Source organism: Pecten maximus, chromosome 15 (assembly GCF_902652985.1).
Source record: "Pecten maximus chromosome 15, xPecMax1.1, whole genome shotgun sequence".
Classification (NCBI taxonomy): domain Eukaryota; kingdom Metazoa; phylum Mollusca; class Bivalvia; order Pectinida; family Pectinidae; genus Pecten; species Pecten maximus.
The window spans coordinates 8,414,727-8,441,764 of NC_047029.1; the positions used below are offsets into that span (position 1 = coordinate 8,414,727).

The 27,038-nt window shown below is 36.3% G+C and overlaps 1 protein-coding gene across 2 annotated transcripts; it reads left to right on the forward strand.

The window, feature by feature from the left end:
• Window position 1: 1 nt before the first annotated feature.
• On the forward strand, window positions 2-25,926 carry LOC117343525 (glycosyltransferase-like domain-containing protein 1). 2 transcript variants are annotated; one of them, XM_033905906.1, is made up of 10 exons: window positions 38-90; window positions 1,082-1,122; window positions 5,492-5,676; window positions 10,681-10,848; window positions 11,393-11,815; window positions 12,808-12,917; window positions 13,787-13,931; window positions 14,283-14,353; window positions 23,609-23,700; window positions 25,780-25,926. In XM_033905906.1, exons 3-10 carry the CDS (start codon window positions 5,492-5,494, stop codon window positions 25,852-25,854), a joined length of 1,269 nt encoding a protein of 422 aa, XP_033761797.1. In that variant the 5' UTR covers window positions 38-90; window positions 1,082-1,122; the 3' UTR covers window positions 25,855-25,926. The 2 variants fall into 2 exon arrangements, with proteins under 2 accessions (XP_033761796.1, XP_033761797.1); XM_033905905.1 differs by lacking the exon at window positions 1,082-1,122 and having other exon boundaries at window positions 2-90.
• Window positions 25,927-27,038: the final 1,112 nt, after the last annotated feature.

Consider the following 27,038-nt stretch of genomic DNA (forward strand, 5'->3'; position numbering starts at 1 on the left):
ATACTAAAGTTAGAGTCGCAAACTAGTGAGACTTTCCCGGATAATATAGAAGGATGCAACGGTCGGTAAAGTGTATGGGCCTAAATTAAAGTAAGATTTGCTTATGATATGTTTTATTTATGTTACGATTATTATCGATAGCTAACAGATTCAACAGTGTTGTTATATATACTTACTATAAATAAACTGTTAATATTACTGTACTGTACCAGATCACAGCTGGGCTTTACATTGAACCAAGGAGAAAATAACAGTTATTCAATCTCAGGATCCGACCCCCAAAATCAATTATAATTGGCACGTGTCAAATTCCTGTGTGCCAGATCTAAGTGTAGTAATCCCTCAAGTGCTACCTGTTCACTAGAAGTATTTTCCCCAGTATCTTGTGCATTAATTGAGTGTTAAACTTTAAACTTAGTGCACTAGGCTACTAACGTAAATGTCAGTGCATTAGCTGTTTGCTAGACTAATAGTGCACTAGAGTCTAGAGCCTGGGCAACAGGTAGATATATAGGCTAGTAGTGCACAAGAGCCAATCAGACTGACCAGTCCCCCCTCCCCCTTTCAATAATCGACGGTCCAGACATTGACTACCTGTACAGCCTTAATCAACAGGTAAACTGTCTGTTATCTATTGGTACTGTAGTTAGTTGAATAAAAAACATTTATTGCAAAAAAATTCGGTTGAAACAAAACTGTACTTCTATCTTATCAATCCATTTGCAGTAAAAACAAAACAAAAAATGTTTGATTCTGAAATTTTTTCAGCAGACAGTTTGTGTATTTTAAATTTTTATTACCAAAATACGTCTTTCATAGACCTTCAATGCATTGTGCTTAAATGGTGCATAATTAGCTTCCAGTTCTGCACTATTCTGATTCTGTTTTTGTAAAAGTAGTATTTATAATGGCTTAGTAAAATCTACTTATGAAGAAATATATTTCATCATAGTGGATGGATGATCTAATTAATTCTTTAGGTTTTACTTATATATATTTGTACATGTCATTTAATTATATGAAAAATATGGGTTATTATCTATTCTTTGGGTCACAATTTTCTTTCTCCACTCTTATACAGTGACAGCCAGGTAATCCTTGACTCACTTTCAATTGCCTAAGGTATGCCTATGCCCCCCACCCCCCTTCCAGCACCCCACAATGCATGCAGCAACACCTGGTCAGTCTCCCCCCCCCCCCCCCCCCCCCCCCCCCCCCCCCCCCCCCCCACTTTATTAGAGAATTAAAACAACCACAGGGGGTCCATATTCGACAGCATGCTGTTATAGTGCTTTAAGGGCCTTTTACCTGACTTAACTAGTTACTTGAGTTTACCTTTGGTTGTGTTTTAGTTTTAAACATATATCATTGTTATATCTAAAGAGGTAACTCTGAAAATAAACAATTATTTTCTACAATTATCTGTTTTTACAATTCTAGTTTTCAAGTTCCAATTTTTTTTATATAAACTCACAATCAGGTAAATACACTTGTATGCTTTAATATTTATTTTGTATCTGTCCATGTCTTTTACTGTTTAAGTCTGTTTTAACAGAGATTGTTATATAGATCTCCAGGTTTTAAAAGCTCATTAATAATTAGAGCTAATGTTGACTTGTTATATGTAGTTTGTACCGCCTATGCATAAAGTTTTAATTTAATTGAATTGAATTAATTAGAATGTATAATTTGACATTATGTAATTTTCAACTGAACAAATCAATAATCTACATGTATTAAAATGTTGATGTTGTTTTGGCAATGAAATTTCTCTATAAATATTGTTTTCTTGCTAGGCCAAGTAAATCTTTCTAATTACAATTCTTTATGCATATATCACGACTTTTGTAGTACATTTATTAGGAAACATTATGGACGCAGGCTGAAAGCCTCTATATCCATATCCAGTAAATTACAAAGAAATAATAATTAAATAATATCAGTCCGGTGCAATGTACATGTAGCAGTCATGTTACATTGTATGGTAAATGCTGAATGAAAGTATTGTGGAAAAGTTTACATGCATACTATTAGCAGATTATAAAATTTACATAATTTAAACTCACTTGTCTTAAATCATAGTTGTAATGCCAGTTGCAATTAAATTTGTTAAAAAGAGAATTAATACATCCTTCATTATAATGTAATGAATGATACTTCAGATCTCACATCATATTGGACAAATATTAGCACATTATTAGATTTTTTTCCCCGATCGCTGACCATAATTATTAGAAATGCAATGACTGTTACATTCCTAATAATAATACACAGTGTAATTCATCACGTAGAGGTACAAAAAACAAGAAAATAGGATGAATTCAGATTTAAAAGCATTTTCAAATAAAAGTTATATCTGACTTTAAAATCGTCACTTTGAAATATCTATATATTGAGCAGTTCAGTTTATTCTGTCACAGTTTTATATGGTATGTCTGGAGTTAATGGACTATCAATATAGCAATGGGCATGCTACAACTGTACCTCTCCACCTCCCCATCCCCTCCCCCACCTCATCACATCCCCTACCTCACCCAATTCCTTTCCTACCCATCCCCTCCCTCACCCACACCATCTCCCTCACTCTCTCCCTCACCCCATTCCCTCCCTCATTCCATCCCCTCCCTCACCCCATCCGCACTCAGCTATCTGCCATGTGTATTACCTCGGACAGGTGTCACCTTGTCACTATACATTTCCCTCTGGCCATGATCAGTTGGTGTCTTCCCACTCAGCCAACATATCCTATTTTTAACATTGGGGGTAGGAACAATAGAGAACAATAGGCACTAATTACAGGTAAGTTATAGCCTGTTTTGGAGAAGTAATTGATTCTCAGGTTACCTGTGATACCTGTAATTTTGAGGGAATAACAATTGGTTGTTTTTGTGTTGGTTACATACACATACTCTTATAAACAGTTTTGACTACATATCATAGAAGTTTATGCCGTTAACTCTTTATGTGATTTTAACAAAATGCATCTTTATTTTTGTTGAAACAATAATTCAATTTGTAAGAATTATTTGCTTATTATAAAATAGTAATCATAAATAATTGAAAGGGGGAAAAGAACAAGAAAAAAAATGATTGAAATTACACTGTATATCATTGTTACCTGTATAGGGTGCATTTTTAATTATGAAAGATTTTTCCATTATTTCATTTTTTAAGTGTTGTGTACTATCATTATTAATATAAGTAATAAATTATCAGTACATGTATTCTGTTATTAATACGTACACATGAATGTATATTTTTAAAGGTATTCTTAATATTCTTAAACATTTTCTTCACTTTTATTGTTAGTCACCTTAGTAGAGGTACGGACAAAAGCGCCCCCCCGGACATTAGCCCCCCCCCCCCCCCCGGACATTAGCCCCTAGGACAAAAGCCCCTTCACACTAATCAAAAAGTGGACAAAAGCCCCGGCCTTCATAAAAAATATATTTATTTTTGTTTATATTGATCTAAAAAAAAAAATTCAATATATATTTTTAGCAATATAACATTAAGTTCAATCAAGTGCTACATATATGTATAAGTGACTTCAGTCACCAGTGGCTTCTGCAATGTAAACAACCGGTTCCAACAACAACTACTTGAGCTGTTACATAAACAATAAGCTGTTTCACAGGTGTTTGGTAGGTTTTTCATTGATATTGTATTCTCCTGGAAAGAAATATATCATTAATGGCTTCATTGTTTCTTTGATTTTAATTATTCCTAAAATTAAACTTATTACAACACAGAGCAACATGTTTGGTTAGGTACATTATGTACTTATTATATTATAATTTGAGACACTGCAAATAGGGATCAAATGTTTATTGCTTTAGTAGACATTTCTTTGATTATCAATATTTGCAGTATATTAGGAAGTCAAAAATTATGTGTAATCAGTAACAATTTGTTCATCATGGAGAACTTTCCTGAAATTTTTAGCTTACTTAATAATATAAAGTTTGAAAAAATCAATTATGATGTTTAACCACAGACATATAATGCTACACTGACATTGAACCAAGGACCTTCATTTTCCACACAATTATTCTCCAAATTTCAGAGATAAAAACAACAATATATATATATAGTTTCTGTTTTATACATATTACATATTTATATAAAGTATACCAGCTTTGGTCCGGAGGGGCTTTTGTCCTAGGGGCTAATGTCCGGGGGGGGCTTTTGTCCTACACTCGAGTCCCATGCATACGTATACTGAAACAGACTATACCTACATTTTCCACAGGTAAACTCAGGTAATGTTTATATAGCAAAAACAACATGTTGGCTGAGTGGGAATGAACCGATCAGTTTTACCTGTAACTAACACCCTTGATGCAGGTACAGATTCATCTGTAGACTTCTCTGGCTATTATAAGTCATAAAACTGGAGCACCTCAGTATATTGAAATACATCTACAGTGTAGTATAATATATTTATATTAAATTACCTACTGTAGTAAATTCAGGAGTATTTTTTTGTTGTAAAAGTTTTTGATAACATTATTTATATACATTTGTATACAGGTTATTTTCAATATGCATTTACTATTGCTTATGACAATAAGTTGTTCTGTCATTCACAAATCAACTGACATTGAGTTTAATCGAAATGAATTTTAAAAATTACAGTATAATAATATAATGTCTTCGACCCATGCTAGCAGCTGAAGAGTTCGTGGTTGTTGTTTTTTCAACTACTATATATATTACTCTTATCTTATTGTATTTTCTAGTACTGTTTATATATCATGTGATTATATTTGTATTCTTTGTGTCTTGATATAAGGGGCAGATTACCTCATAAATTTGACATTTTTCATTGTCCACACTGTTAGAATTTCTTTGCCCCATATTAACATTTCAAGAAATTTGTATCCTGCAGACATACATTTGCAAGGATCCAGTGTTATCCGGAAAATTACCATATATATTACTTCTATATATATATGTATATATTAAAGATATACAGATATATTAGTTAATTCAATTGATATTTGACAATTGCCTATGTAACTCTATTCTAATTCAAATTGATAACCAAAAATCACAGGTAAAAATCACAACTGGTAGCCATGGGCAGACATTACCTGTATTGGGTTTGGTCGTCCATCACCTGTTTGACTCTAGTGTTAGTCTGTAAAAGCTACCTGTAGTCTATACCTAGTGTACTAGTAGTACACACTATAGCTATAAATATATGGATGTAAAGGTTGGTCTACAGGTATACATACTAATAATGTTATTATCTCCACTGGGAATTCCTTTCGAGGCTGCATCTTTAATGGCTAACAAGTACTATTTGTTAGTGGAATGACCATTTAATTAGCACAATGGAATCTCCATTAATACCTAATGTGTGTAATGCTGACAATGTGAATTTGTTTATAATTTCCTTTAGCAAAAAAGTGAAAACGTTTTGTTTTTTTTTAATTTTTTGCAAAATGAAATCAATTAAACTATGGACAACCAAATTAATTTTCAGATGACGGACGGGATTTTGCTGGTTGAGCCGTTTTATGGGGGATCTCATCGGCAGCTGATCGACTTGTTACAAGCCCACTTTACAGAATCAGTCAAAGTCACCATGACCGCAAAAAAATGGCACTGGAGAGCTCGAACGTCTGCACTACATCTCAGTCAGGAAATACCATACTCCGATAACTATAGGTAAAGTTAGGTCAGTAGACACCATACTCTGATAACTATAGGTAAAGTTAGGTCAGTAGACACCATACTGCTGTAACTATAGGTAAAGTTAGGTCAGTAGACACCATACTGCTGTAACTATAGGTAAAGTTAGGTCAGGAGACACCATACTCTGATAACTATAGGTAAAGTTAGGTCAGGAGACACCGTACTGCTGTAACTATAGGTAAAGTTAGGTCAGTAGACACCATACTGCTGTAACTATAGGTAAAGTTAGGTCAGGAGACACCATACTGCTGTAACTATAGGTAAAGTTAGGTCAGTAGACACCATACTGCTGTAACTATAGGTAAAGTTAGGTCAGGAGACACCATACTCTGATAACTATAGGTAAAGTTAGGTCAGGAGACACCATACTGCTGTAACTATAGGTAAAGTTAGGTCAGGAGACACCATACTGCTGTAACTATAGGTAAAGTTAGGTCAGGAGACACCATACTGCTGTAACTATAGGTAAAGTTAGGTCAGTAGACACCATACTGCTGTAACTATAGGTAAAGTTAGGTCAGTAGACACCATACTGCTGTAACTATAGGTAAAGTTAGGTCAGGAGACACCATACTGCTGTAACTATAGGTAAAGTTAGGTCAGGAGACACCATACTGCTGTAACTATAGGTAAAGTTAGGTCAGGAGACACCATACTCTGATAACTATAGGTAAAGTTAGGTCGGGAGACACCATACTGCTGTAACTATAGGTAAAGTTAGGTCGGGAGACACCATACTGCTGTAACTGTAGGTAAAAATACGTCAGGAGACACCATACTGCTGTAACTATAGGTAAAGTTAGGTCAGGAGACACCATACTGCTGTAACTATAGGTAAAGTTAGGTCAGCAGACACCATACTGCTGTAACTATAGGTAAAGTTAGGTCAGGAGACACCATACTCTGATAACTATAGGTAAAGTTAGGTCAGGAGACACCGTACTGCTGTAACTACAGGTAAAGTTAGGTCAGTAGACACCATACTGCTGTAACTATAGGTAAAGTTAGGTCAGGAGACACCATACTGCTGTAACTATAGGTAAAGTTAGGTCAGTAGACACCATACTGCTGTAACTATAGGTAAAGTTAGGTCAGGAGACACCATACTGCTGTAACTATAGGTAAAGTTAGGTCAGGAGACACCATACTGCTGTAACTATAGGTAAAGTTAGGTCAGGAGACTATAGGTAAGTTAGGTCAGGAGACACCATACTGCTGTAACGGTAGGTAAAGTTAGGTCGGGAGACACCATACTCTGATAACTATAGGTAAAGTTAGGTCGGGAGACACCATACTGCTGTAACTATAGGTAAAGTTAGGTCGGGAGACACCATACTGCTGTAACTATAGGTAAAGTTAGGTCAAGAGACACCATACTGCTGTAACTATAGGTAAAGTTAGGTCAGTAGACACCATACTGCTGTAACTATAGGTAAAGTTAGGTCAGTAGACACCATACTGCTGTAACTATAGGTAAAGTTATGTCAAGAGACACCATACTCTGATAACTATAGGTAAAGTTATGTCAAGAGACACCATACTCTGATAACTATAGGTAAAGTTAGGTCAGGAGACACCATACTCTGATAACTATAGGTAAAGTTAGGTCAGGAGACACCATACTGTTGTAACTATAGGTAAAGTTAGGTCAGGAGACACCATACTGTTGTAACTATAGGTAAAGTTAGGTCAGGAGACACCATACTGCTGTAACTATAGGTAAAGTTAGGTCAGTAGACACCATACTGCTGTAACTATAGGTAAAGTTAGGTCAGGAGACACCATACTCCGATAACTGTAGGTAAAGTTGTGTCAAGAGACACCATACTGCTGTAACTATAGGTAAAGTTAGGTCGGGAGACACCATACTCCGATAACTGTAGGTAAAGTTGTGTCAAGAGACACCATACTGCTGTAACTATAGGTAAAGTTAGGTCAGGAGACACCATACTGCTGTAACTATAGGTAAAGTTAGGTCAGGAGACACCATACTGCTGTAACTATAGGTAAGTTAGGTCAGGAGACACCATACTGCTGTAACTATAGGTAAAGTTAGGTCAGGAGACACCATACTGCTGTAACTATAGGTAAAGTTAGGTCAGGAGACACCATACTGCTGTAACTATAGGTAAAGTTAGGTCAGGAGACACCATACTGCTGTAACTATAGGTAAAGTTAGGTCAGGAGACACCATACTGCTGTAACTATAGGTAAAGTTAGGTCAGGAGACACTACACTGCTGTAACTATAGGTAAAGTTAGGCCAGGAGATACCATACTGCTGTAACTATAGGTTACGTTAGGTCAGGAGATACCATACTGCTGTAACTATAGGTAAAGTTAGGTCAGGAGATACCATACTGCTGTAACTATAGGTAAAGTTAGGTCAGAAGACACCATACTGCTGTAACTATAGGTAAAGTTAGGTCAGGAGACACCATACTGCTGTAACTATAGGTAAAGTTAGGTCAGGAGACACCATACTGTTGTAACTATAGGTAAAGTTAGGTCAGTAGACACCATACTGCTGTAACTATAGGTAAAGTTAGGTCAGGAGACACCATACTGCTGTAACTACAGGTAAAGTTAGGTCAGGAGACACTACACTGCTGTAACTATAGGTAAAGTTAGGTCAGAAGACACCATACTGCTGTAACTATAGGTAAAGTTAGGTCGGGAGACACCATACTGCTGTAACTGTAGGTAAAGTTAGGTCAGGAGACACCATACTGCTGTAACTGTAGGTAAAGTTAGGTCAGGAGACACCATACTGCTGTAACTATAGGTAAAGTTAGGTCAAGAGACACTACACTGCTGTAACTATAGGTAAAGTTAGGTCAGGAGACACCATACTTATGTAACTATAAGTAAAGTTAGGCCAGGAGATACCATACTGCTGTAACTATAGGTTACGTTAGGTCAGGAGACACCATACTTATGTAACTATAAGTAAAGTTAGGCCAGGAGATACCATACTGCTGTAACTATAGGTAAAGTTAGGTCAGTAGACACCATACTGCTGTAACTATAGGTAAAGTTAGGCCAGGAGATACCATACTGCTGTAACTATAGGTTACGTTAGGTCAGGAGACACCATACTTATGTAACTATAGGTAAACTTAGGCCAGGAGATACCATACTGCTGTAACTATAGGTAAAGTTAGGTCAGGAGATACCATACTGCTGTAACTATAGGTAAAGTTAGGTCAGAAGACACCATACTGCTGTAACTATAGGTAAAGTTAGGTCAGGAGACACCATACTGCTGTAACTATAGGTAAAGTTAGGTCAGGAGACACCATACTGTTGTAACTATAGGTAAAGTTAGGTCAGTAGACACCATACTGCTGTAACTATAGGTAAAGTTAGGTCAGGAGACACCATACTGCTGTAACTACAGGTAAAGTTAGGTCAGGAGACACTACACTGCTGTAACTATAGGTAAAGTTAGGTCAGCAGACACCATACTGCTGTAACTATAGGTAAAGTTAGGTCGGGAGACACCATACTCCGATAACTGTAGGTAAAGTTGTGTCAAGAGACATCATACTGCTGTAACTACAGGTAAAGTTAGGTCAGGAGACACCATACTGCTGTAACTATAGGTAAAGTTAGGTCAGGAGACACCATACTCTGATAACTATAGGTAAAGTTAGGTCAGGAGACACCATACTGCTGTAACTATAGGTAAAGTTAGGTCAGGAGACACCATACTGCTGTAACTATAGGTAAAGTTAGGTCAGGAGACACCATACTCCGATAACTGTAGGTAAAGTTAGGTCAAGAGACACCATACTGCTGTAACTATAGGTAAAGTTAGGTCAGGAGACACCGCACTGCTGTAACTATAGGTAAAGTTAGGTCAGGAGACACCATACTCCGATAACTGTAGGTAAAGTTAGGTCAGGAGACACCATACTGCTGTAACTATAGGTAAAGTTAGGTCAGGAGACACCATACTGCTGTAACTATAGGTAAAGTTAGGTCATGAGACACCATACTCCGATAACTGTAGGTAAAGTTAGGTCAAGAGACACCATACTGCTGTAACTATAGGTAAAGTTAGGTCAGGAGACACCGCACTGCTGTAACTATAGGTAAAGTTAGGTCAGGAGACACCATACTCCGATAACTGTAGGTAAAGTTAGGTCAGGAGACACCATACTGCTGTAACTATAGGTAAAGTTAGGTCAGGAGACACCATACTGCTGTAACTATAGGTAAAGTTAGGTCAGTAGACACCATACTGCTGTAACTATAGGTAAAGTTAGGTCAGTAGACACCATACTGCTGTAACTATAGGTAAAGTTAGGTCAGGAGACACCATACTGCTGTAACTATAGGTAAAGTTAGGTCAGGAGACACCATACTGCTGTAACTATAGGTAAAGTTAGGTCAGGAGACACCATACTGCTGTAACTATAGGTAAAGTTAGGTCATGAGACACCATACTGCTGTAACTATAGGTAAAGTTAGGTCATGAGACACCATACTCCGATAACTGTAGGTAAAGTTAGGTCAGTAGACACCACACTGCTGTAACTATAGGTAAAGTTAGGTCGGTAGACACCATACTGCTGTAACTATAGGTAAAGTTAGGTCAGGAAACACCATACTCTGATAACTATAGGTAAAGTTACGTCAGGAGACACCATACTGCTGTAACTATAGGTAAAGTCAGGTCAGGAGACACCATACTGCTGTAACTATAGGTAAAGTTAGGTCAGGAGACACCATACTGCTGTAACTATAGGTAAAGTTAGGTCAGGAGACACCATACTGCTGTAACTATAGGTAAAGTTAGGTCAGGAGACACCATGCATACTGCTTTAACAATACGTAATTTATAGCTCTATTTTGTGTATGTCTGGAGACCCCTATTCCATAAACTGTAGATTTAAAACAAGTCAGAGAGTCAGGATATATGTTTTTACTACATGTATATTTTATTCAAAGACTTGATTCTTGATATTTCCAGGGTATTATTTGCAAGCAGTGTGTTAAACTTGGCAGAGTTGGTAGCCCTACGTCCAGATTTGTCACGGCTAAAGAAAATTCTGTACTTCCATGAAAATCAGCTTGTCTACCCTGTTCAGAAAACACTGCAGAGAGATTTCCAGTTCCCCTATAATCAAATATTATCTTGGTGAGTGATGTTAATGTATAAATGAAAGTTTCCATTTCAGCTGTTTTGCCATTTTATATTAAGAAAGTCATACATTTCCTATTTTAACTTTCAAAAATTCTCCTTAAAAAGCAGCAAAAATTTTATGAAAATGGGTTTATTCCAAATTTTGTTTTATTTAATGTGTGATTTGTGTGATTATATGTTTTAATGATGAGTAGATAATGCAGTTTTTTATGTTTTCCATGAAAATTAATCGCTAATAATAGTTTCAAAATTACATACTTTGTATATGTAGAATAATTTTTCTCATGATCACGATTTTAGTTAACACAAAATTGGTTTTATCTATCGTTGAAATTTTGTATTAGAAATATAAATTCATGTAAAGAACCACATTTACATAATAAACCTCATACTTCATCTTACATGTGAATGAAAAAATTGAACAAAGAAAAACTTGTGGAGTTTGCTGACCTGTTATGCATCATTTTGTTAAAGTGATTTACAGTATGCTTTCCTGTTTTTCAGCAATATCTATTGTAGTTGTTTTGTTTATTTTCAGCTTAGTTGCTGATAAAGTTGTTTTTAACTCACAGTTCAACATGGACAGCTTTTTATCCTCCATCAATACAGTATTAAAAATGACACCAGATTATCGACCAAAGGGATTGCCGGAGAAGATTCGACCAAAGTGTCAGGTTTTATACTTTCCACTAGACTTACCTCCAAGAGGAAAATTTAAACAAATTACCACAGACAGACAAAGGGAAACTCTAACATCTACTGAAGAGTGTATTTCTGATGAAAAAATTGTGACCTCTTTATGTGAAAAATCTGATGACAGTGCCTTAAAGGACGACATCTGTGATAAGCATGTACCTGTGTGTTCTATCGGGGAGAGAGAGCCACCTGACAAAACTTTACATCCACCAGATGCCAAGCGACAAAAGACACGACCTCTTCATATTGTTTGGGCACACAGATGGTAATTCATGTACTATGTACATACAGTTAGATAATAATAGCACTTATTTGTATAAATAAATGGAAATATTGTTTATGTCCCCAGAATTATCGGATGTCACTACCTTTGTATCTGACCATCGTCAAGTAGTGGTCTTTCTCAATCCCCTTTTGCCTGTGGTACTCCATCATATAAAAACTTCTTTTTACTGCAATTTCCTAGTAACTACTGATTAAAATGTTCAGAACAGTGTGCAACATTTTGATATTGAGTGGAAATTCTACATGGCCACAATATGCCATTTTGCATTTCGACATATGAACATACAAAATGTATGAATATTGTTATTGCTAATATCTCAAGAATTACTGAAATGATGTACTTAAAACATAAGAGACATGTCATTGTGGGTCTGTGTTGTGCATGCCACATCTTGAACACGATTGACAATTCCGAAAGGCTACCAGTGGCCATTTTGAATTTTGACATATGTTAATTGTTACACTTAACTCTTTGATGGCCACCTGCAGTAGTCCAAACATATACCCATTGTCTGTGCTACATACAAGAGCTGTATATATATGTAAAGAAAAAGAAAAACTTGACAAGGAATTTTTTCAAGATTATTTACCTTTATGGAATGTCTCAACAAGGAATTTTTTCAAGAATATTTACCTTTATGGAATGTCTCGACAAGGAATTTATTCAAGAAAAGATGAGTTGTCAAGTTTTTCTTTTTCTTTATGTATTACTTCCTCCATAGTGATCATACTTAACGCTTTTATTATATAAATATATATATGTAAGGAAAAAGAAAAACTTGACAACATATCTTTATAAGCGCTTTCATCCCATCTCAGCGATTCTTCATAGTCTAAAGATGCGATGAAAGTGCTAAAGACGTGTTGTTTGGGTTTTTCGCTATGTATTTCTTTGCCTGTAGGGTTCACACTCAACTATTTTACTACATATATATATATATATGTATGTATTATGATAACATGTGTTCCCAGGGAGCATGACAAAGATCCGGAGACATTCTTCAGTGCCTTGTTCCAGCTACAAGAGGCTGGGTTAGATTTCAGGGTCTCAGTGATGGGCGAGCAGTTCACTGATAATCCAGGTAGGAATTTCGTCTCTCTTGTATCAAAACTATTTTATACTTACTCAATTTAAATATACTTTTATTGTCATAAACAGGGATAATTAGGATTTGACACAAGTTTTTCCAGCGTATAGAGACGCCTTCTCCTCAATATAAAGCATATATCAGAATAGTTTATTCTCACTAGTATACAACAAATCTCATAAAAGTGTGGTAGAACCAGAAAGGGTATTTCATCATTCTCCAACTCTCCAACTTTATGAATATAACAAGGACAAAGTCATTTCTTTAATCATCAGTGTTTTAGCCTCATGAGTGAAGTTTTGATATTATTGACAAGCATCGTTGATATTCATTTTCCACTTTGTTTACAATGACACAGATAAATGAATTTTTTTTAAATAATGATAAAATGTGTATTTTGTTAATTGATTAATGTCAAGTATTTTTTGTATGTATAATTTTCTTTTTATCCAATTTGTCATCAATACAATGTACAAATAATATTACCACATTCATACATATCTACTCAAACATACATGTACCTACATGTATATCAGTACATGCATTTATGTCCACACTACATATACATGTATTCTCAGAGTTCTCATATTTGTTCACAAACATACTCTTTCCATTTTACTTGTATAAGGACGTACCCCGTTATGAATATTTGCTTATCATTTAATGCTGCAACATCCGTGCAATCAAATTACTGAATACTCTTCATACATCACTCGTTAAATATGCCAATCCTGTACACACACTATGTACTCTCAAACCGGATGCATCAAATTATCAAGTATATAGATGATAATGGTTACTTTTTTTTGCGTGTAAGCCGATATCAATTACAGATATTTCATTTTTATCGTCTTTTTTTTCAGAGATATTTTCTGTTGCTAGGGAACGACTGTCATCAAACATTGTAGCCTGGGGTTACCAGGAGAAGAAAGAAGATTTTTACAAGATATTGTCAGAAGCTGATGTAGCTGTCTCCACAGCGTTACACGAGTTCTTTGGCGTTTCTATGTAAGATATAGGAATTCTGCTTTTTTAAATGTCAATATTATACAAAACCCTTTGAAAAAAAATCAGTTTTGAGGGCTTTGTAGAAATTATACAAATACATGTATATGTTATTGGCAGGACATTAAGAGCTTGAAAAATACATTACAAAAGCAGTAGTATTATCAAACTAGTATTATGTAAAAAAAAAAAAAAAAAAAAACTTTTCTTCCATGGATATGATTACTTATAGTTTTGGGTGACAACAAGAAACATATCAAATATTAAATAATGATTATTCTTGCACTCACTATCTATCCTTTTTGTGTAAGGAAGAACATTCAAACTTATCTATAACTTAAATTTTCCACACAGGCTGGAGGCTGTGTACTTTGGCTGTTATCCACTTTGTCCAAACAGACTTGTATACCCAGAGATATTCCCTAGTAAGTATACCTAGAGGTATTCTGTAGTAAGTATACCCAGAGATATTCCTTAGTAAGTATACCTAGAGGTATTCTGTAGTAAGTATACCCAGAGATATTCCCAAGTAAGTATACCCAGAGATATTCCCAAGTAAGTATACCCAGAGATATTCCCTAATAAGTATACCCAGAGATATTCCCAAGTAAGTATACCCAGAGATATTCCCTAGTAAGTATACCCAGAGATATTCCCTAGTAAGTATACCCAGAGATATTCTCTAGTAGGTATACCCAGAGATATTCTGTAGTAAGTATACCCAGTGATATTCTGTAGTAAGTATACCCAGAGGTATTCTGTAGTAAGTATACCCAGAGATATTCTGTAGTAAGTATACCCAGAGATATTCCCTAGTAAGTATACCCAGAGATATTCCCTAGTAAGTATATACCCAGAGATATTCCCTAGTAAGTATACCCAGAGATATTCCCTAGTAAGTATACCCAGAGATATTCCCTAGTAAGTATACCCAGAGATATTCCCTAGTAAGTATATACCCAGAGATATTCCCTAGTAAGTATACCCAGAGATATTCCCTAGTAAGTATACCCAGAGATATTCCCTAGTAAGTATACCCAGAGATATTCCCTAGTAAGTATACCCAGAGATATTCCCTAGTAAGTATACCCAGAGATATTCCCTAGTAAGTATACCCAGAGATATTCCCTAGTAAGTATACCCAGAGATATTCCCTAGTAAGTATACCCAGAGATATTCCCTAGTAAGTATACCCAGAGATATTCTGTAGTAAGTATACCCAGAGATATTCCCTAGTAAGTATACCCAGAGATATTCCCTAGTAAGTATACCCAGAGATATTCCCTAGTAAGTATACCCAGAGATATTCTGTAGTAAGTATACCCAGAGATATTCCCTAGTAAGTATACCTAGAGATATTCCCTAGTAAGTATACCCAGAGATATTCCCTAGTAAGTATACCTAGAGGTATTCTGTAGTAAGTATACCCAGAGATATTCTGTAGTAAGTATACCCAGAGATATTCCCTAGTAAGTATACCCAGAGATATTCCCTAATAAGTATACCCAGAGATATTCACTATAGTAAGTATACCCAGAGGTATTCTGTAGTAAGTATACCCAGAGATATTCCCTAGTAAGTATACCCAGAGATATTCTGTAGTAAGTATACCCAGAGATATTCTGTAGTAAGTATACCCAGAGATATTCCCTAGTAAGTATACCCAGAGATATTCCCTAGTAAGTATACCCAGAGATATTCCCTAGTAAGTATACCCAGAGATATTCCCTAGTAAGTATACCCAGAGATATTCCCTAGTAAGTACAATGTATACCCAGAGATATTCCCTAGTAAGTATACCCAGGGATATTCCCTAGTAAGTATACCCAGATATTCCCTAGTAAGTATACCCAGATATTCCCTAGTAAGTATACCCAGAGATACTCCCTAGTAAGTATACCCAGATATTTACTAGTTAGTATACCCAGAGATATTCCCTGGTAAGTATACCCAGAGATATTCTGTAGTAAGTATACCCAGAGATATTCTGTAGTAAGTATACCCAGAGATATTCTGTAGTAAGTATACCCAGAGATATTCCCTAGTAAGTATACCCAGAAATACTCCCTAGTAAGTATACCCAGAGATGTTCTTTAGTAAGTATACCTAGAGATATTCTGTAGTAAGTATACCCAGAGATACTCCCTAGTAAGTATACCCAGAGATATTCTGTAGTAAGTATACCCAGAGATATTCTGTAGTAAGTATACCCAGAGATATTCCCTAGTAAGTATACCCAGAAATACTCCCTAGTAAGTATACCCAGAGATGTTCTTTAGTAAGTATACCTAGAGATATTCTGTAGTAAGTATACCCAGAGATACTCCCTAGTAAGTATACCCAGAGATATTCTGTAGTAAGTATACCCAGAGATATTCCCTAGTAAGTATACCCAGAGATATTCCCTAGTAAGTATACCCAGAGATATTCTGTAGTAAGTATACCCAGAGATATTCCCAAGTAAGTATACCCAGAGATATTCCCAAGTAAGTATACCCAGAGATATTCCCTAGTAAGTATACCCAGAGATATTCCCTAGTAAGTATACCCAGAGATATTCCCTAGTAAGTATACCCAGAGATATTCTGTAGTAAGTATAACCAGAGATATTCACTATAGTAAGTATACCCAGAGATATTCCCTAGTAAGTATACCCAGAAATACTCCCCAGTAAGTATACCCAGAGATGTTCTTTAGTAAGTATACCCAGAAATATTCCCTAGTAAGTATACCCAGAGATACTCCCTAGTAAGTATACCCAGATATGTTCTTTAGTAAGTATACCAAGAGATATTCCCTAGTAAGTATACCCAGAGATGTTCCGTAGTAAGTATACCCAGAGATACTCCCTAATAAGTATACCCAGAGATATTCCCTAGTTAGTATACCCAGAGATATTTCCTAGTAAGTATACCCAGAGATATTTCCTAGTAAGTATACCCAGAGATATTCCCTAGTAAGTATACCCAGAGATATTCCCTAGTAAGTATACCCAGAGATATTCCCTAGTAAGTATACCCAGAGATATTCCCTAGTAAGTATACCCAGAGATATTCTGTAGTAGGTATACCCAGAGATATTCACTAGTAGGTATACCCAGACATATTCCCTAGTAAGTATACCCAGAGATATTCTGTAGTAAGTATACCCAGAGATATTCTGTAGTAAGTATACCCAGAGATATTCTGTAGTAAGTATACCCAGAGATATTCTGTAGTAAGTATACCCAGAGATACTCCCTAGTAAGTATACCCAGAGATGTTCCCTAGTAAGTATACCCAGAGATATTCTGTAGTAAGTATACCCAGAGATATTCCCTAATAAGTATAGCCAGACATATTCCCTAATAAGTATACCCAGAGATATTCCCTAGTAAGTATACCCAGAGATATTCTGTAGTAAGTATACCCAGAGATATTCTGTAGTAAGTATACCCAGAGATATTCCCTAGTAAGTATACCCAGAGATATTACCTAGTAAGTATACCCAGAGATATTCTGTAGTAAGTATACCCAGAGATATTCCCTAGTAAGTATACCCAGAGATATTCTGTAGTAAGTATACCCAGATATATTCCCTAGTAAGTATACCCAGAGATATTCACTATAGTAAGTATACCCAGAGGTATTCTGTAGTAAGTATACCCAGAGATATTCCCTAGTAAGTATACCCAGATATATTCCCTAGTAAGTATACCCAGAGATATTCCCTAGTAAGTATACCCAGAGATATTCTGTAGTAAGTATACCCAGAGATATTCCATAGTAAGTATACCCAGAGATATTCCCTTGTAAGTATACCCAGAGATATTCCCTGGTAAGTATACCAAGAGATATTCCCTAGTAAGTATACCCAGAGATATTCCCTAGTAAGTATACCCAGAGATATTCCCTAGTAAGTATACCCAGAGATATTCCCTAGTAAGTATACCCAGAGATATTCTCTAGTAAGTATACCCAGAGATGTTCCCTAGTAAGTATACCCAGAGATATTCCCTAGTAAGTATACCCAGAGATATTCACTATAGTAAGTATACCCAGAGATATTCACTATAGTAAGTATACCTAGAGGTATTCTGTAGTAAGTATACCCAGAGATATTCCCTAGTAAGTATACCCAGAGATATTCCCTTGTAAGTATACCCAGAGATATTCCCTAGTAAGTATACCAAGAGATGTTCCCTAGTAAGTATACCCAGAGATACTCCCTAGTAAGTATACCCAGAGATATTCCCTAGTAAGTATACCCAGAGATATTCCCTAGTAAGTATACCCAGAGATATTCCCTAGTAAGTATACCCAGAGATATTCTGTAGTAAGTATACCCAGAGATATTCTGTAGTAAGTATACCCAGAGATATTCCCTAGTAAGTATACCCAGAGATATTCCCTTGTAAGTATACCCAGAAATGTTCCCTAGTAAGTATACCCAGAGATATTCCCTTGTAAGTATACCCAGAGATGTTCCCTAGTAAGTATACCCAGAGATATTCCCTTGTAAGTATACCCAGAGATATTCTGTAGTAAGTATACCCAGAGATATTCTGTAGTAAGTATACCTAGAGGTATTCTGTAGTAAGTATACCCAGAGATATTCCCTAGTAAGTATACCCAGAGATATTCCCTTGTAAGTATACCCAGAGATGTTCCCTAGTAAGTATACCCAGAGATATTCCCTTGTAAGTATACCAAGAGATATTCACTATAGTAAGTATACCCAGAGATATTCTGTAGTAAGTATACCCAGTGATATTCTGTAGTAAGTATACCCAGAGATATTCACTATAGTAAGTATACCCAGAGATATTCTGTAGTAAGTATACCCAGAGATATTCTGTAGTAAGTATACCCAGAGATACTCCCTAGTAAGTATACCCAGAGATGTTCCCTAGTAAGTATACCCAGAGATATTCTGTAGTAAGTATACCCAGAGATATTCCCTAATAAGTATAGCCAGACATATTCCCTAATAAGTATACCCAGAGATATTCCCTAGTAAGTATACCCAGAGATATTCCCTAATAAGTATAGCCAGACATATTCCCTAATAAGTATACCCAGAGATATTCCCTAGTAAGTATACCCAGAGATATTCCCTAGTAAGTATACCCTGAGATATTCTGTAGTAAGTATACCCAGAGATATTCCCTAGTAAGTATACCCAGAGATATTCACTATAGTAAGTATACCCAGAGGTATTCTGTAGTAAGTATACCCAGAGATATTCCCTAGTAAGTATACCCAGAGATATTCTGTAGTAAGTATACCCAGAGATATTCCATAGTAGGTATACCCAGATATATTCTCTAGTAAGTATACCCAGAGATATTCACTATAGTAAGTATACCCAGAGATATTCCCTAGTAAGTATACCCAGAGATATTCCCTAGTAAGTATACCCAGAGATATTCCCTAGTAAGTATACCCAGATATTCTGTAGTAAGTATACCCAGAGATATTCACTATAGTAAGTATACCCAGAGATATTCACTATAGTAAGTATACCCAGAGGTATTCTGTAATAAGTATACCCAGATATTCTGTTGTAAGTATACCCAGAGATATTCCCTAGTAAGTATACCCAGAGATATTCTGTAGTAAGTATACCCAGAGATATTCACTATAGTAAGTATACCCAGAGATATTCTGTAGTAAGTATACCCAGAGATGTTCCCTAGTAAGTATACCCAGAGATGTTCTGTAGTAAGTATACCCAGAGATATTCACTATAGTAAGTATACCCAGAGATATTCACTATAGTAAGTATACCCAGAGATATTCCCTAGTAAGTATACCCATAGATATTTCCTAGTAAGTATACCCAGAGATATTCCCTAGTAAGTATACCCAGAGATATTTCCTAGTAAGTATACCCAGAGATATTTCCTAGTAAGTATACCCAGAGATATTCCCTAATAAGTATACCCAGAGATATTCTGTAGTAAGTATACTCAGAGATATTCCCTAGTAAGTATACACAGAGATATTCCCTAGTAAGTATACCCAGAGATATTCCCTAGTAAGTATACCCAGATATATTCCCTAGTAAGTATACCCAGAGATATTCCCTAATAAGTATACCCAGAGATATTCCCTAGTAAGTATACCCAGAGATATTACCTAGTAAGTATACCCAGAGATATTCCCTAGTAAGTATACCCAGAGATATTCCCTAGTAAGTATACCCAGAGATATTCTGTAGTAAGTATACCCAGATATATTCCCTAGTAAGTATACCCAGATATATTCCCTTGTAAGTATACCCAGAGATATTCCCTGGTAAGTATACCCAGGGATATTCCCTAGTAAGTATACCCAGAGATACTCCCTATTAAGTATACCCAGAGATATTCTGTAGTAAGTATACCCAGATATATTCCCTAGTAAGTATACCCAGAGATATTCCCTAATAAGTATACCCAGAGATATTCCCTAGTAAGTATACCCAGATATATTCCCTAGTAAGTATACCCAGAGATATTCCCTAGTAAGTATACCCAGAGATATTCTGTAGTAAGTATACCCAGAGATATTCCATAGTAAGTATACCCAGAGATATTCCCTTGTAAGTATACCCAGAGATATTCTGTAGTAAGTATACCCAGAGATATTCCCTAGTAAGTATACCCAGAGATACTCCCTAGTAAGTATACCCAGAGATATTCTGTAGTAAGTATACCAAGAGATATTCCCTAGTAAGTATACCCAGAGATATTCTGTAGTAAGTATACCAAGAGATATTCCCTAGTAAGTATACCCAGAGATATTCTGTAGTAAGTATACCCAGAGATATTCCCTAATAAGTATAGCCAGACATATTCCCTAATAAGTATACCCAGAGATATTCCCTAGTAAGTATACCCAGAGATATTCCCTAGTAAGTATACCCAGAGATATTCTGTAGTAAGTATACCCAGAGATATTCCCTAGTAAGTATACCCAGAGATATTCACTATAGTAAGTATACCCAGAGGTATTCTGTAGTAAGTATACCCAGAGATATTCCCTAGTAAGTATACCCAGAGATATTCACTATAGTAAGTATACCCAGAGATATTCCCTAGTAAGTATACCCAGAGATATTCTGTAGTAAGTATACCCAGAGATATTCCCTAATAAGTATACCCAGATATTCTGTAGTAAGTATACCCAGATATATTCCCTAGTAAGTATACCCAGAGATATTCCCTAGTAAGTATACCCAGAGATATTCCCTAGTAAGTATACCCAGAGATATTCCCTAGTAAGTATACCCAGAGATATTCCCTAGTAAGTATACCCAGAGATATTCCCTAGTAAGTATACCCAGAGATATTCTGTAGTAAGTATACCAAGAGATATTCTGTAGTAAGTATACCCAGAGATATTCCCTAGTAAGTATACCCAGAGATATTCCCTAGTAAGTATACCTAGAGGTATTCTGTAGTAAGTATACCCAGAGATATTCCCTAGTAAGTATACCCAGAGATATTCACTAGTAAGTATACCCAGAGATATTCACTATAGTAAGTATACCCAGAGATATTCCCTAGTAAGTATACCCAGAGATATTCCCTAGTAAGTATACCCAGAGATATTCACTATAGTAAGTATACCCAGAGATATTCTGTAGTAAGTATACCCAGAGATATTCTGTAGTAAGTATACCCAGAGATATTCTGTAGTAAGTATACCCAGAGATATTCCCTAGTAAGTATACCCAGAGATATTCCCTAGTAAGTATACCCAGAGATATTCTGTAGTAAGTATACCCAGAGATACTCCCTAGTAAGTATACCCAGAGATATTCCCTAGTAAGTATACCCAGAGATATTCTGTAGTAAGTATACCCAGAGATATTCCCTAGTAAGTATACCCAGAGATATTCCCTAGTAAGTATACCCAGAGATATTCCCTAGTAAGTATACCCAGAGATACTCCCTAGTAAGTATACCCAGAGATATTCCCTAGTAAGTATACCCAGAGATATTCCCTAGTAAGTATACCCAGAGATATTCACTATAGTAAGTATACCCAGAGATATTCTGTAGTAAGTATACCCAGAGATATTCCCTAGTAAGTATACACAGAGATATTCCCTAGTAAGTATACCCAGAGATATTCCCTAGTAAGTATACCCAGATATATTCCCTAGTAAGTATACCCAGAGATATTCCCTAATAAGTATACCCAGAGATATTCCCTAGTAAGTATACCCAGAGATATTACCTAGTAAGTATACCCAGAGATATTACCTAGTAAGTATACCCAGAGATATTCCCTAGTAAGTATACCCAGAGATATTCCCTAGTAAGTATACCCAGAGATATTCTGTAGTAAGTATACCCAGATATATTCCCTAGTAAGTATACCCAGATATATTCCCTTGTAAGTATACCCAGAGATATTCCCTGGTAAGTATACCCAGGGATATTCCCTAGTAAGTATACCCAGAGATACTCCCTAGTAAGTATACCCAGAGATATTCTGTAGTAAGTATACCCAGATATATTCCCTAGTAAGTATACCCAGAGATATTCCCTAATAAGTATACCCAGAGATATTCCCTAGTAAGTATACCCAGATATATTCCCTAGTAAGTATACCCAGAGATATTCCCTAGTAAGTATACCCAGAGATATTCTGTAGTAAGTATACCCAGAGATATTCCATAGTAAGTATACCCAGAGATATTCCCTTGTAAGTATACCCAGAGATATTCCCTGGTAAGTATACCCAGGGATATTCCCTAGTAAGTATACCCAGAGATTCTCCCTAGTAAGTATACCCAGAGATATTCTGTAGTAAGTATACCAAGAGATATTCCCTAGTAAGTATACCCAGAGATATTCTGTAGTAAGTATACCCAGAGATATTCCCTGGTAAGTATACCCAGAGATATTCCCGAGTAAGTATACCCAGAGATATTCCCTAGTAAGTATACCCAGAGATATTCCCTAGTAAGTATACCCAGAGATACTCCCTAGTAAGTATACCCAGAGATATTCTGTAGTAAGTATACCAAGAGATATTCCCTAGTAAGTATACCCAGAGATATTCCCTAGTAAGTATACCCAGAGATATTCCCTAATAAGTATACCCAGAGATATTCCCTAGTAAGTATACCCAGAGATATTCCCTAGTAAGTATACCAAGAGATATTCTGTAGTAAGTATACCCAGAGATATTCCCAAGTAAGTATACCCAGAGATGTTCTGTAGTAAGTATACCGAGAGATATTCCATAGTAAGTATACCCACAGATATTCCCTTGTAAGTATACCCAGAGATATTCCCTAGTAAGTATACCCAGAGATATTTCCTAGTAAGGATAGCTCATGTATCTCAATATGATGTCCATTCTATACCCAGAGGTATCAGTGACAAGTTCTACAAGGACAAATCAGCTTCATGCTGAATTCTATTTGATCCCTTTTTAAAGCTGCTTGTGTTCGGTACAATCCACTGGAGAGGCAATCGAGTCAAAACTTAAAACATCTTAATGTGTGGATACAATGTTAATTGGGATGTGTAGCATGATTAAAAATTGTAAATCGTAGAACAACCTAAAATCAAATTATTGTGTCAAAAATTCAGTTTAAAGTAAGAGAAAGATAGAGATAGATAGGATTATTTGCACCTTATTTTACTTACAAATTGAAATAAGTTTATCAATTATATGTTGACAATTGTCTTTATTCAGAGACTTACCTGTACAACACACCTGTCCAGTTAATGAAGAAACTAAAGAGAATGTGTACAGTACCTGATGAGACAAGGCGTCACACAATACAGGTAAGATATGAGACTAGGCCTCACACAATACAGGTAAGATATGAGACTAGGCCTCACACAATACAGGTAAGATGTGAGACAAGGCCTCACACAGTACAGGTAAGATGTGAGACTAGACCTCACACAATACAGGTAAGATGTGAGACAAGGCCTCACACAATACAGGTAAGATATGAGACTAGGCGTCACACAATACAGGTAAGATATGAAATGAGGTGTCACACAATACACGTAAGATATGAGACTAGGCATCACACAATACAGGTAAGATATGAGACTAGATATCACACAATACAGGTAAGATGTGAGACTAAATGTCACAAAGTACCGGTAAGATATGAGACTAGGCGTCACACAATACAGGTAAGGTATGAGACTTGGCGTCACACAATACAGGTAAGATGTGAGACAAGGCCTCACACAATACAGGTAAGATGTGAGACTAGATGTCACACAATACAGGTAAGATATGAGACTAGATGTCACACAATACAGGTAAGATATGAGACTAGGCGTCACACAATACAGGTAAGATATGAGACTTGGCGTCACACAATACAGGTAAGATATGAGACTAGATGTCACACAATACAGGTAAGATGTGAGACTAGATGTCACACAATACAGGTAAGATATGAGACTTGGCGTCACACAATACAGGTAAGATATGAGACTAGATGTCACAAAGTACCGGTAAGATATGAGACTAGGTGTCACATAATACAGGTAAGATATGAGACTAGATGTCACACAATACAGGTAAGATATGAGACTAGGCATCACACAATACAGGTAAGATGTGAGACTAGATGTCACACAATACAGGTAAGATATGAGACTTGGCATCACACAATACAGGTAAGATATGAGACTAGGCGTCACACAGTACAGGTAAGATATGAGACTTGGTGTCACACAATACATGTAAGATATGAGACTAGGCGTCACACAATACAGGTAAGATATGAAATGAGGTGTCACACAATACAGGTAATGTATGAGACTAGGCATCACACAATACAGGTAAGATATGATTATGAGACTTGGCGTCACACAATACAGGTAAGATATGAGACTAGATGTCACACAGTACAGGTAAGATATGAGACTAGGCATCACACAATACAGGTAAGATGTACCTGTGAGACTAGGTGTCACACAATAAGGTAAGATATGAGACTAGGTGTCGCACAATACAGGTAAGATATGAGACTAGGTGTCACACAATACAGGTGAGATATGAGACTAGTTATCTGCCCATCACAGGAACTGATGGTAGATTTAGTGATCTTCCCGTCACAGGCACTGATAGTAGAATTAGCTATCTTTCCGTCACAGGAACTGATGGTAGATTTAGTTATCTGACTCTGACATGAACTGATGGTAGATCTAGTATTCTTCCCGTCACAAGAACTGATGGTATATCTAGTTAACTTCCCGTCACAGGAACTGATGGTGGATTTAGTTATCTGACTCTGACATGAACTGATGGTGGATCTAGTTATCTTCCCGTCACAGGAACTGATGGTGGATCTAGTTATCTGCCTCTGACATGAACTGATGGTGGATCTAGTTATCTGCCCTTCATATGAACTGATGGCAGACTTAACTATCTGCCCCTCAGAGGAACACGGTAGATCTTGTTATCCACCTCTCACAGTAACCGATGGTAGATCTTGTTATCCGCATCTCACATGAACTGATGGCAGATCTCGTTATCTCCCCGTCACAGGAACTGAAGACAGATTTAGTTATCTTCCCGTCACAGGAACGTATGGTAGATTTAGTTATCTTCCCGTCACAGGAACTGATGGTAGATTTAGTTATCTGTCCTCACAGGAACTGATGGTAGATTTAGTTATCTGACCTCACAGGAACTGATGGTAGATTTAGTTATCTGACCTCACAGGAACTGATGGTAGATTTAGTTATCTGCCCTCACAGGAACTGATAGTAGATCTAGTTATCTTCCCATTACAGGAACTGATAGTAGATCTAGTTCTCTATTCCTTGCAGGAAGGGTTGCAAGACATTGGTTACGTGCCCACTATAAGGTTGATTGCGTGTTTTATATTGTAGGTTCCAATAGAGAGATACCTGTGGCAGAACTGCGCTGAAGATTTCTATTCTTTGTTTAAAGTAAAGGCTGCGTAAGAGGAAGTGGAGCAGAGATGAATGTTGTCCTAGTAAAGATGTACCAATTAAATGTATGTGGTTAAACAGTGATTTTGTGTTTCATCTTATATTTATATGTACATTGTACCTATCTGCGAATAAGTACCATTTGAAGGTCACTTCTCCATCTGTCTACTATAATAGGGGCGTAGCGTCCATTAGAAAAAAGTCCAGGCTTAAGCTTACACATAAAAAAATCCTGCCATTATGTAATGGTCCAACATTTCAAGTAGCCTCCGAAAAAAAGTTAGGATTATGACTTCAAAGTTTTGATTTTTATTTGAATAACCATATTATTGATAATACCAGAACATGTACCACTGTGTACTATATATTACAAAATATAGGTCTAGTGCATTCCGGAATAGCTATCACATATCATCATATTTGTCTATTACTGTCAACCCCAATGTTTCCGGTTGTATAATGTTGATAAGTGTATCTATTCAAAATGAAGAAGGCTTAAAAAAATGTGCCCACGATCGATACATTCTTCAAACCCAATGAAGAAGAACCAGCGACTAAAAAGTTAAACCAGTCTGCTCCTGGCCCAAGTAATGTACCACAGACGCATGACAAAGTCGGACCTTCATGTTCCAACCAAAACAATTTCCCAGAAAGGCCTAACTTACCTAGACATGGGATTTCTTACTTAGAAACCTGACCAAGAATGATGGCAGGACAAACATTCTTTTGAATTTTCGTCAAGGTAAACTAATAAACACATTTATCGTTTAATTGACAATATCATAGCACGTGTAACGAGTAAAGTGTTTTATACGTAGAATACGACTAGCATTACCTGGTCATATAGAACTATATGCCAGTAATCGTATAACCCTCACCCGACTCCCCCCTCCCTCACCCCCACCCCGGCTACTTTTCATCGCCCATTTTACCCACCCTCTTACAAACATTTGTAAATATCCGCTGAAAATAGAAAAAACAAACAATCATCTAAATATAGATTGTACTAGTACAATTTTATAGCGTCCCTACATGTATATATTTTACGATATTCCATCCAAATGTACTTTGCATCGTGTGGTTATAAAATCTTTTTAGAATGTCTATATACATGTACATATATATAATGGGTCAAAGAAGTAACGTTAACGATAATTTCCAGGTTACACTGGATCCTTTTTAACGAATACCCCATT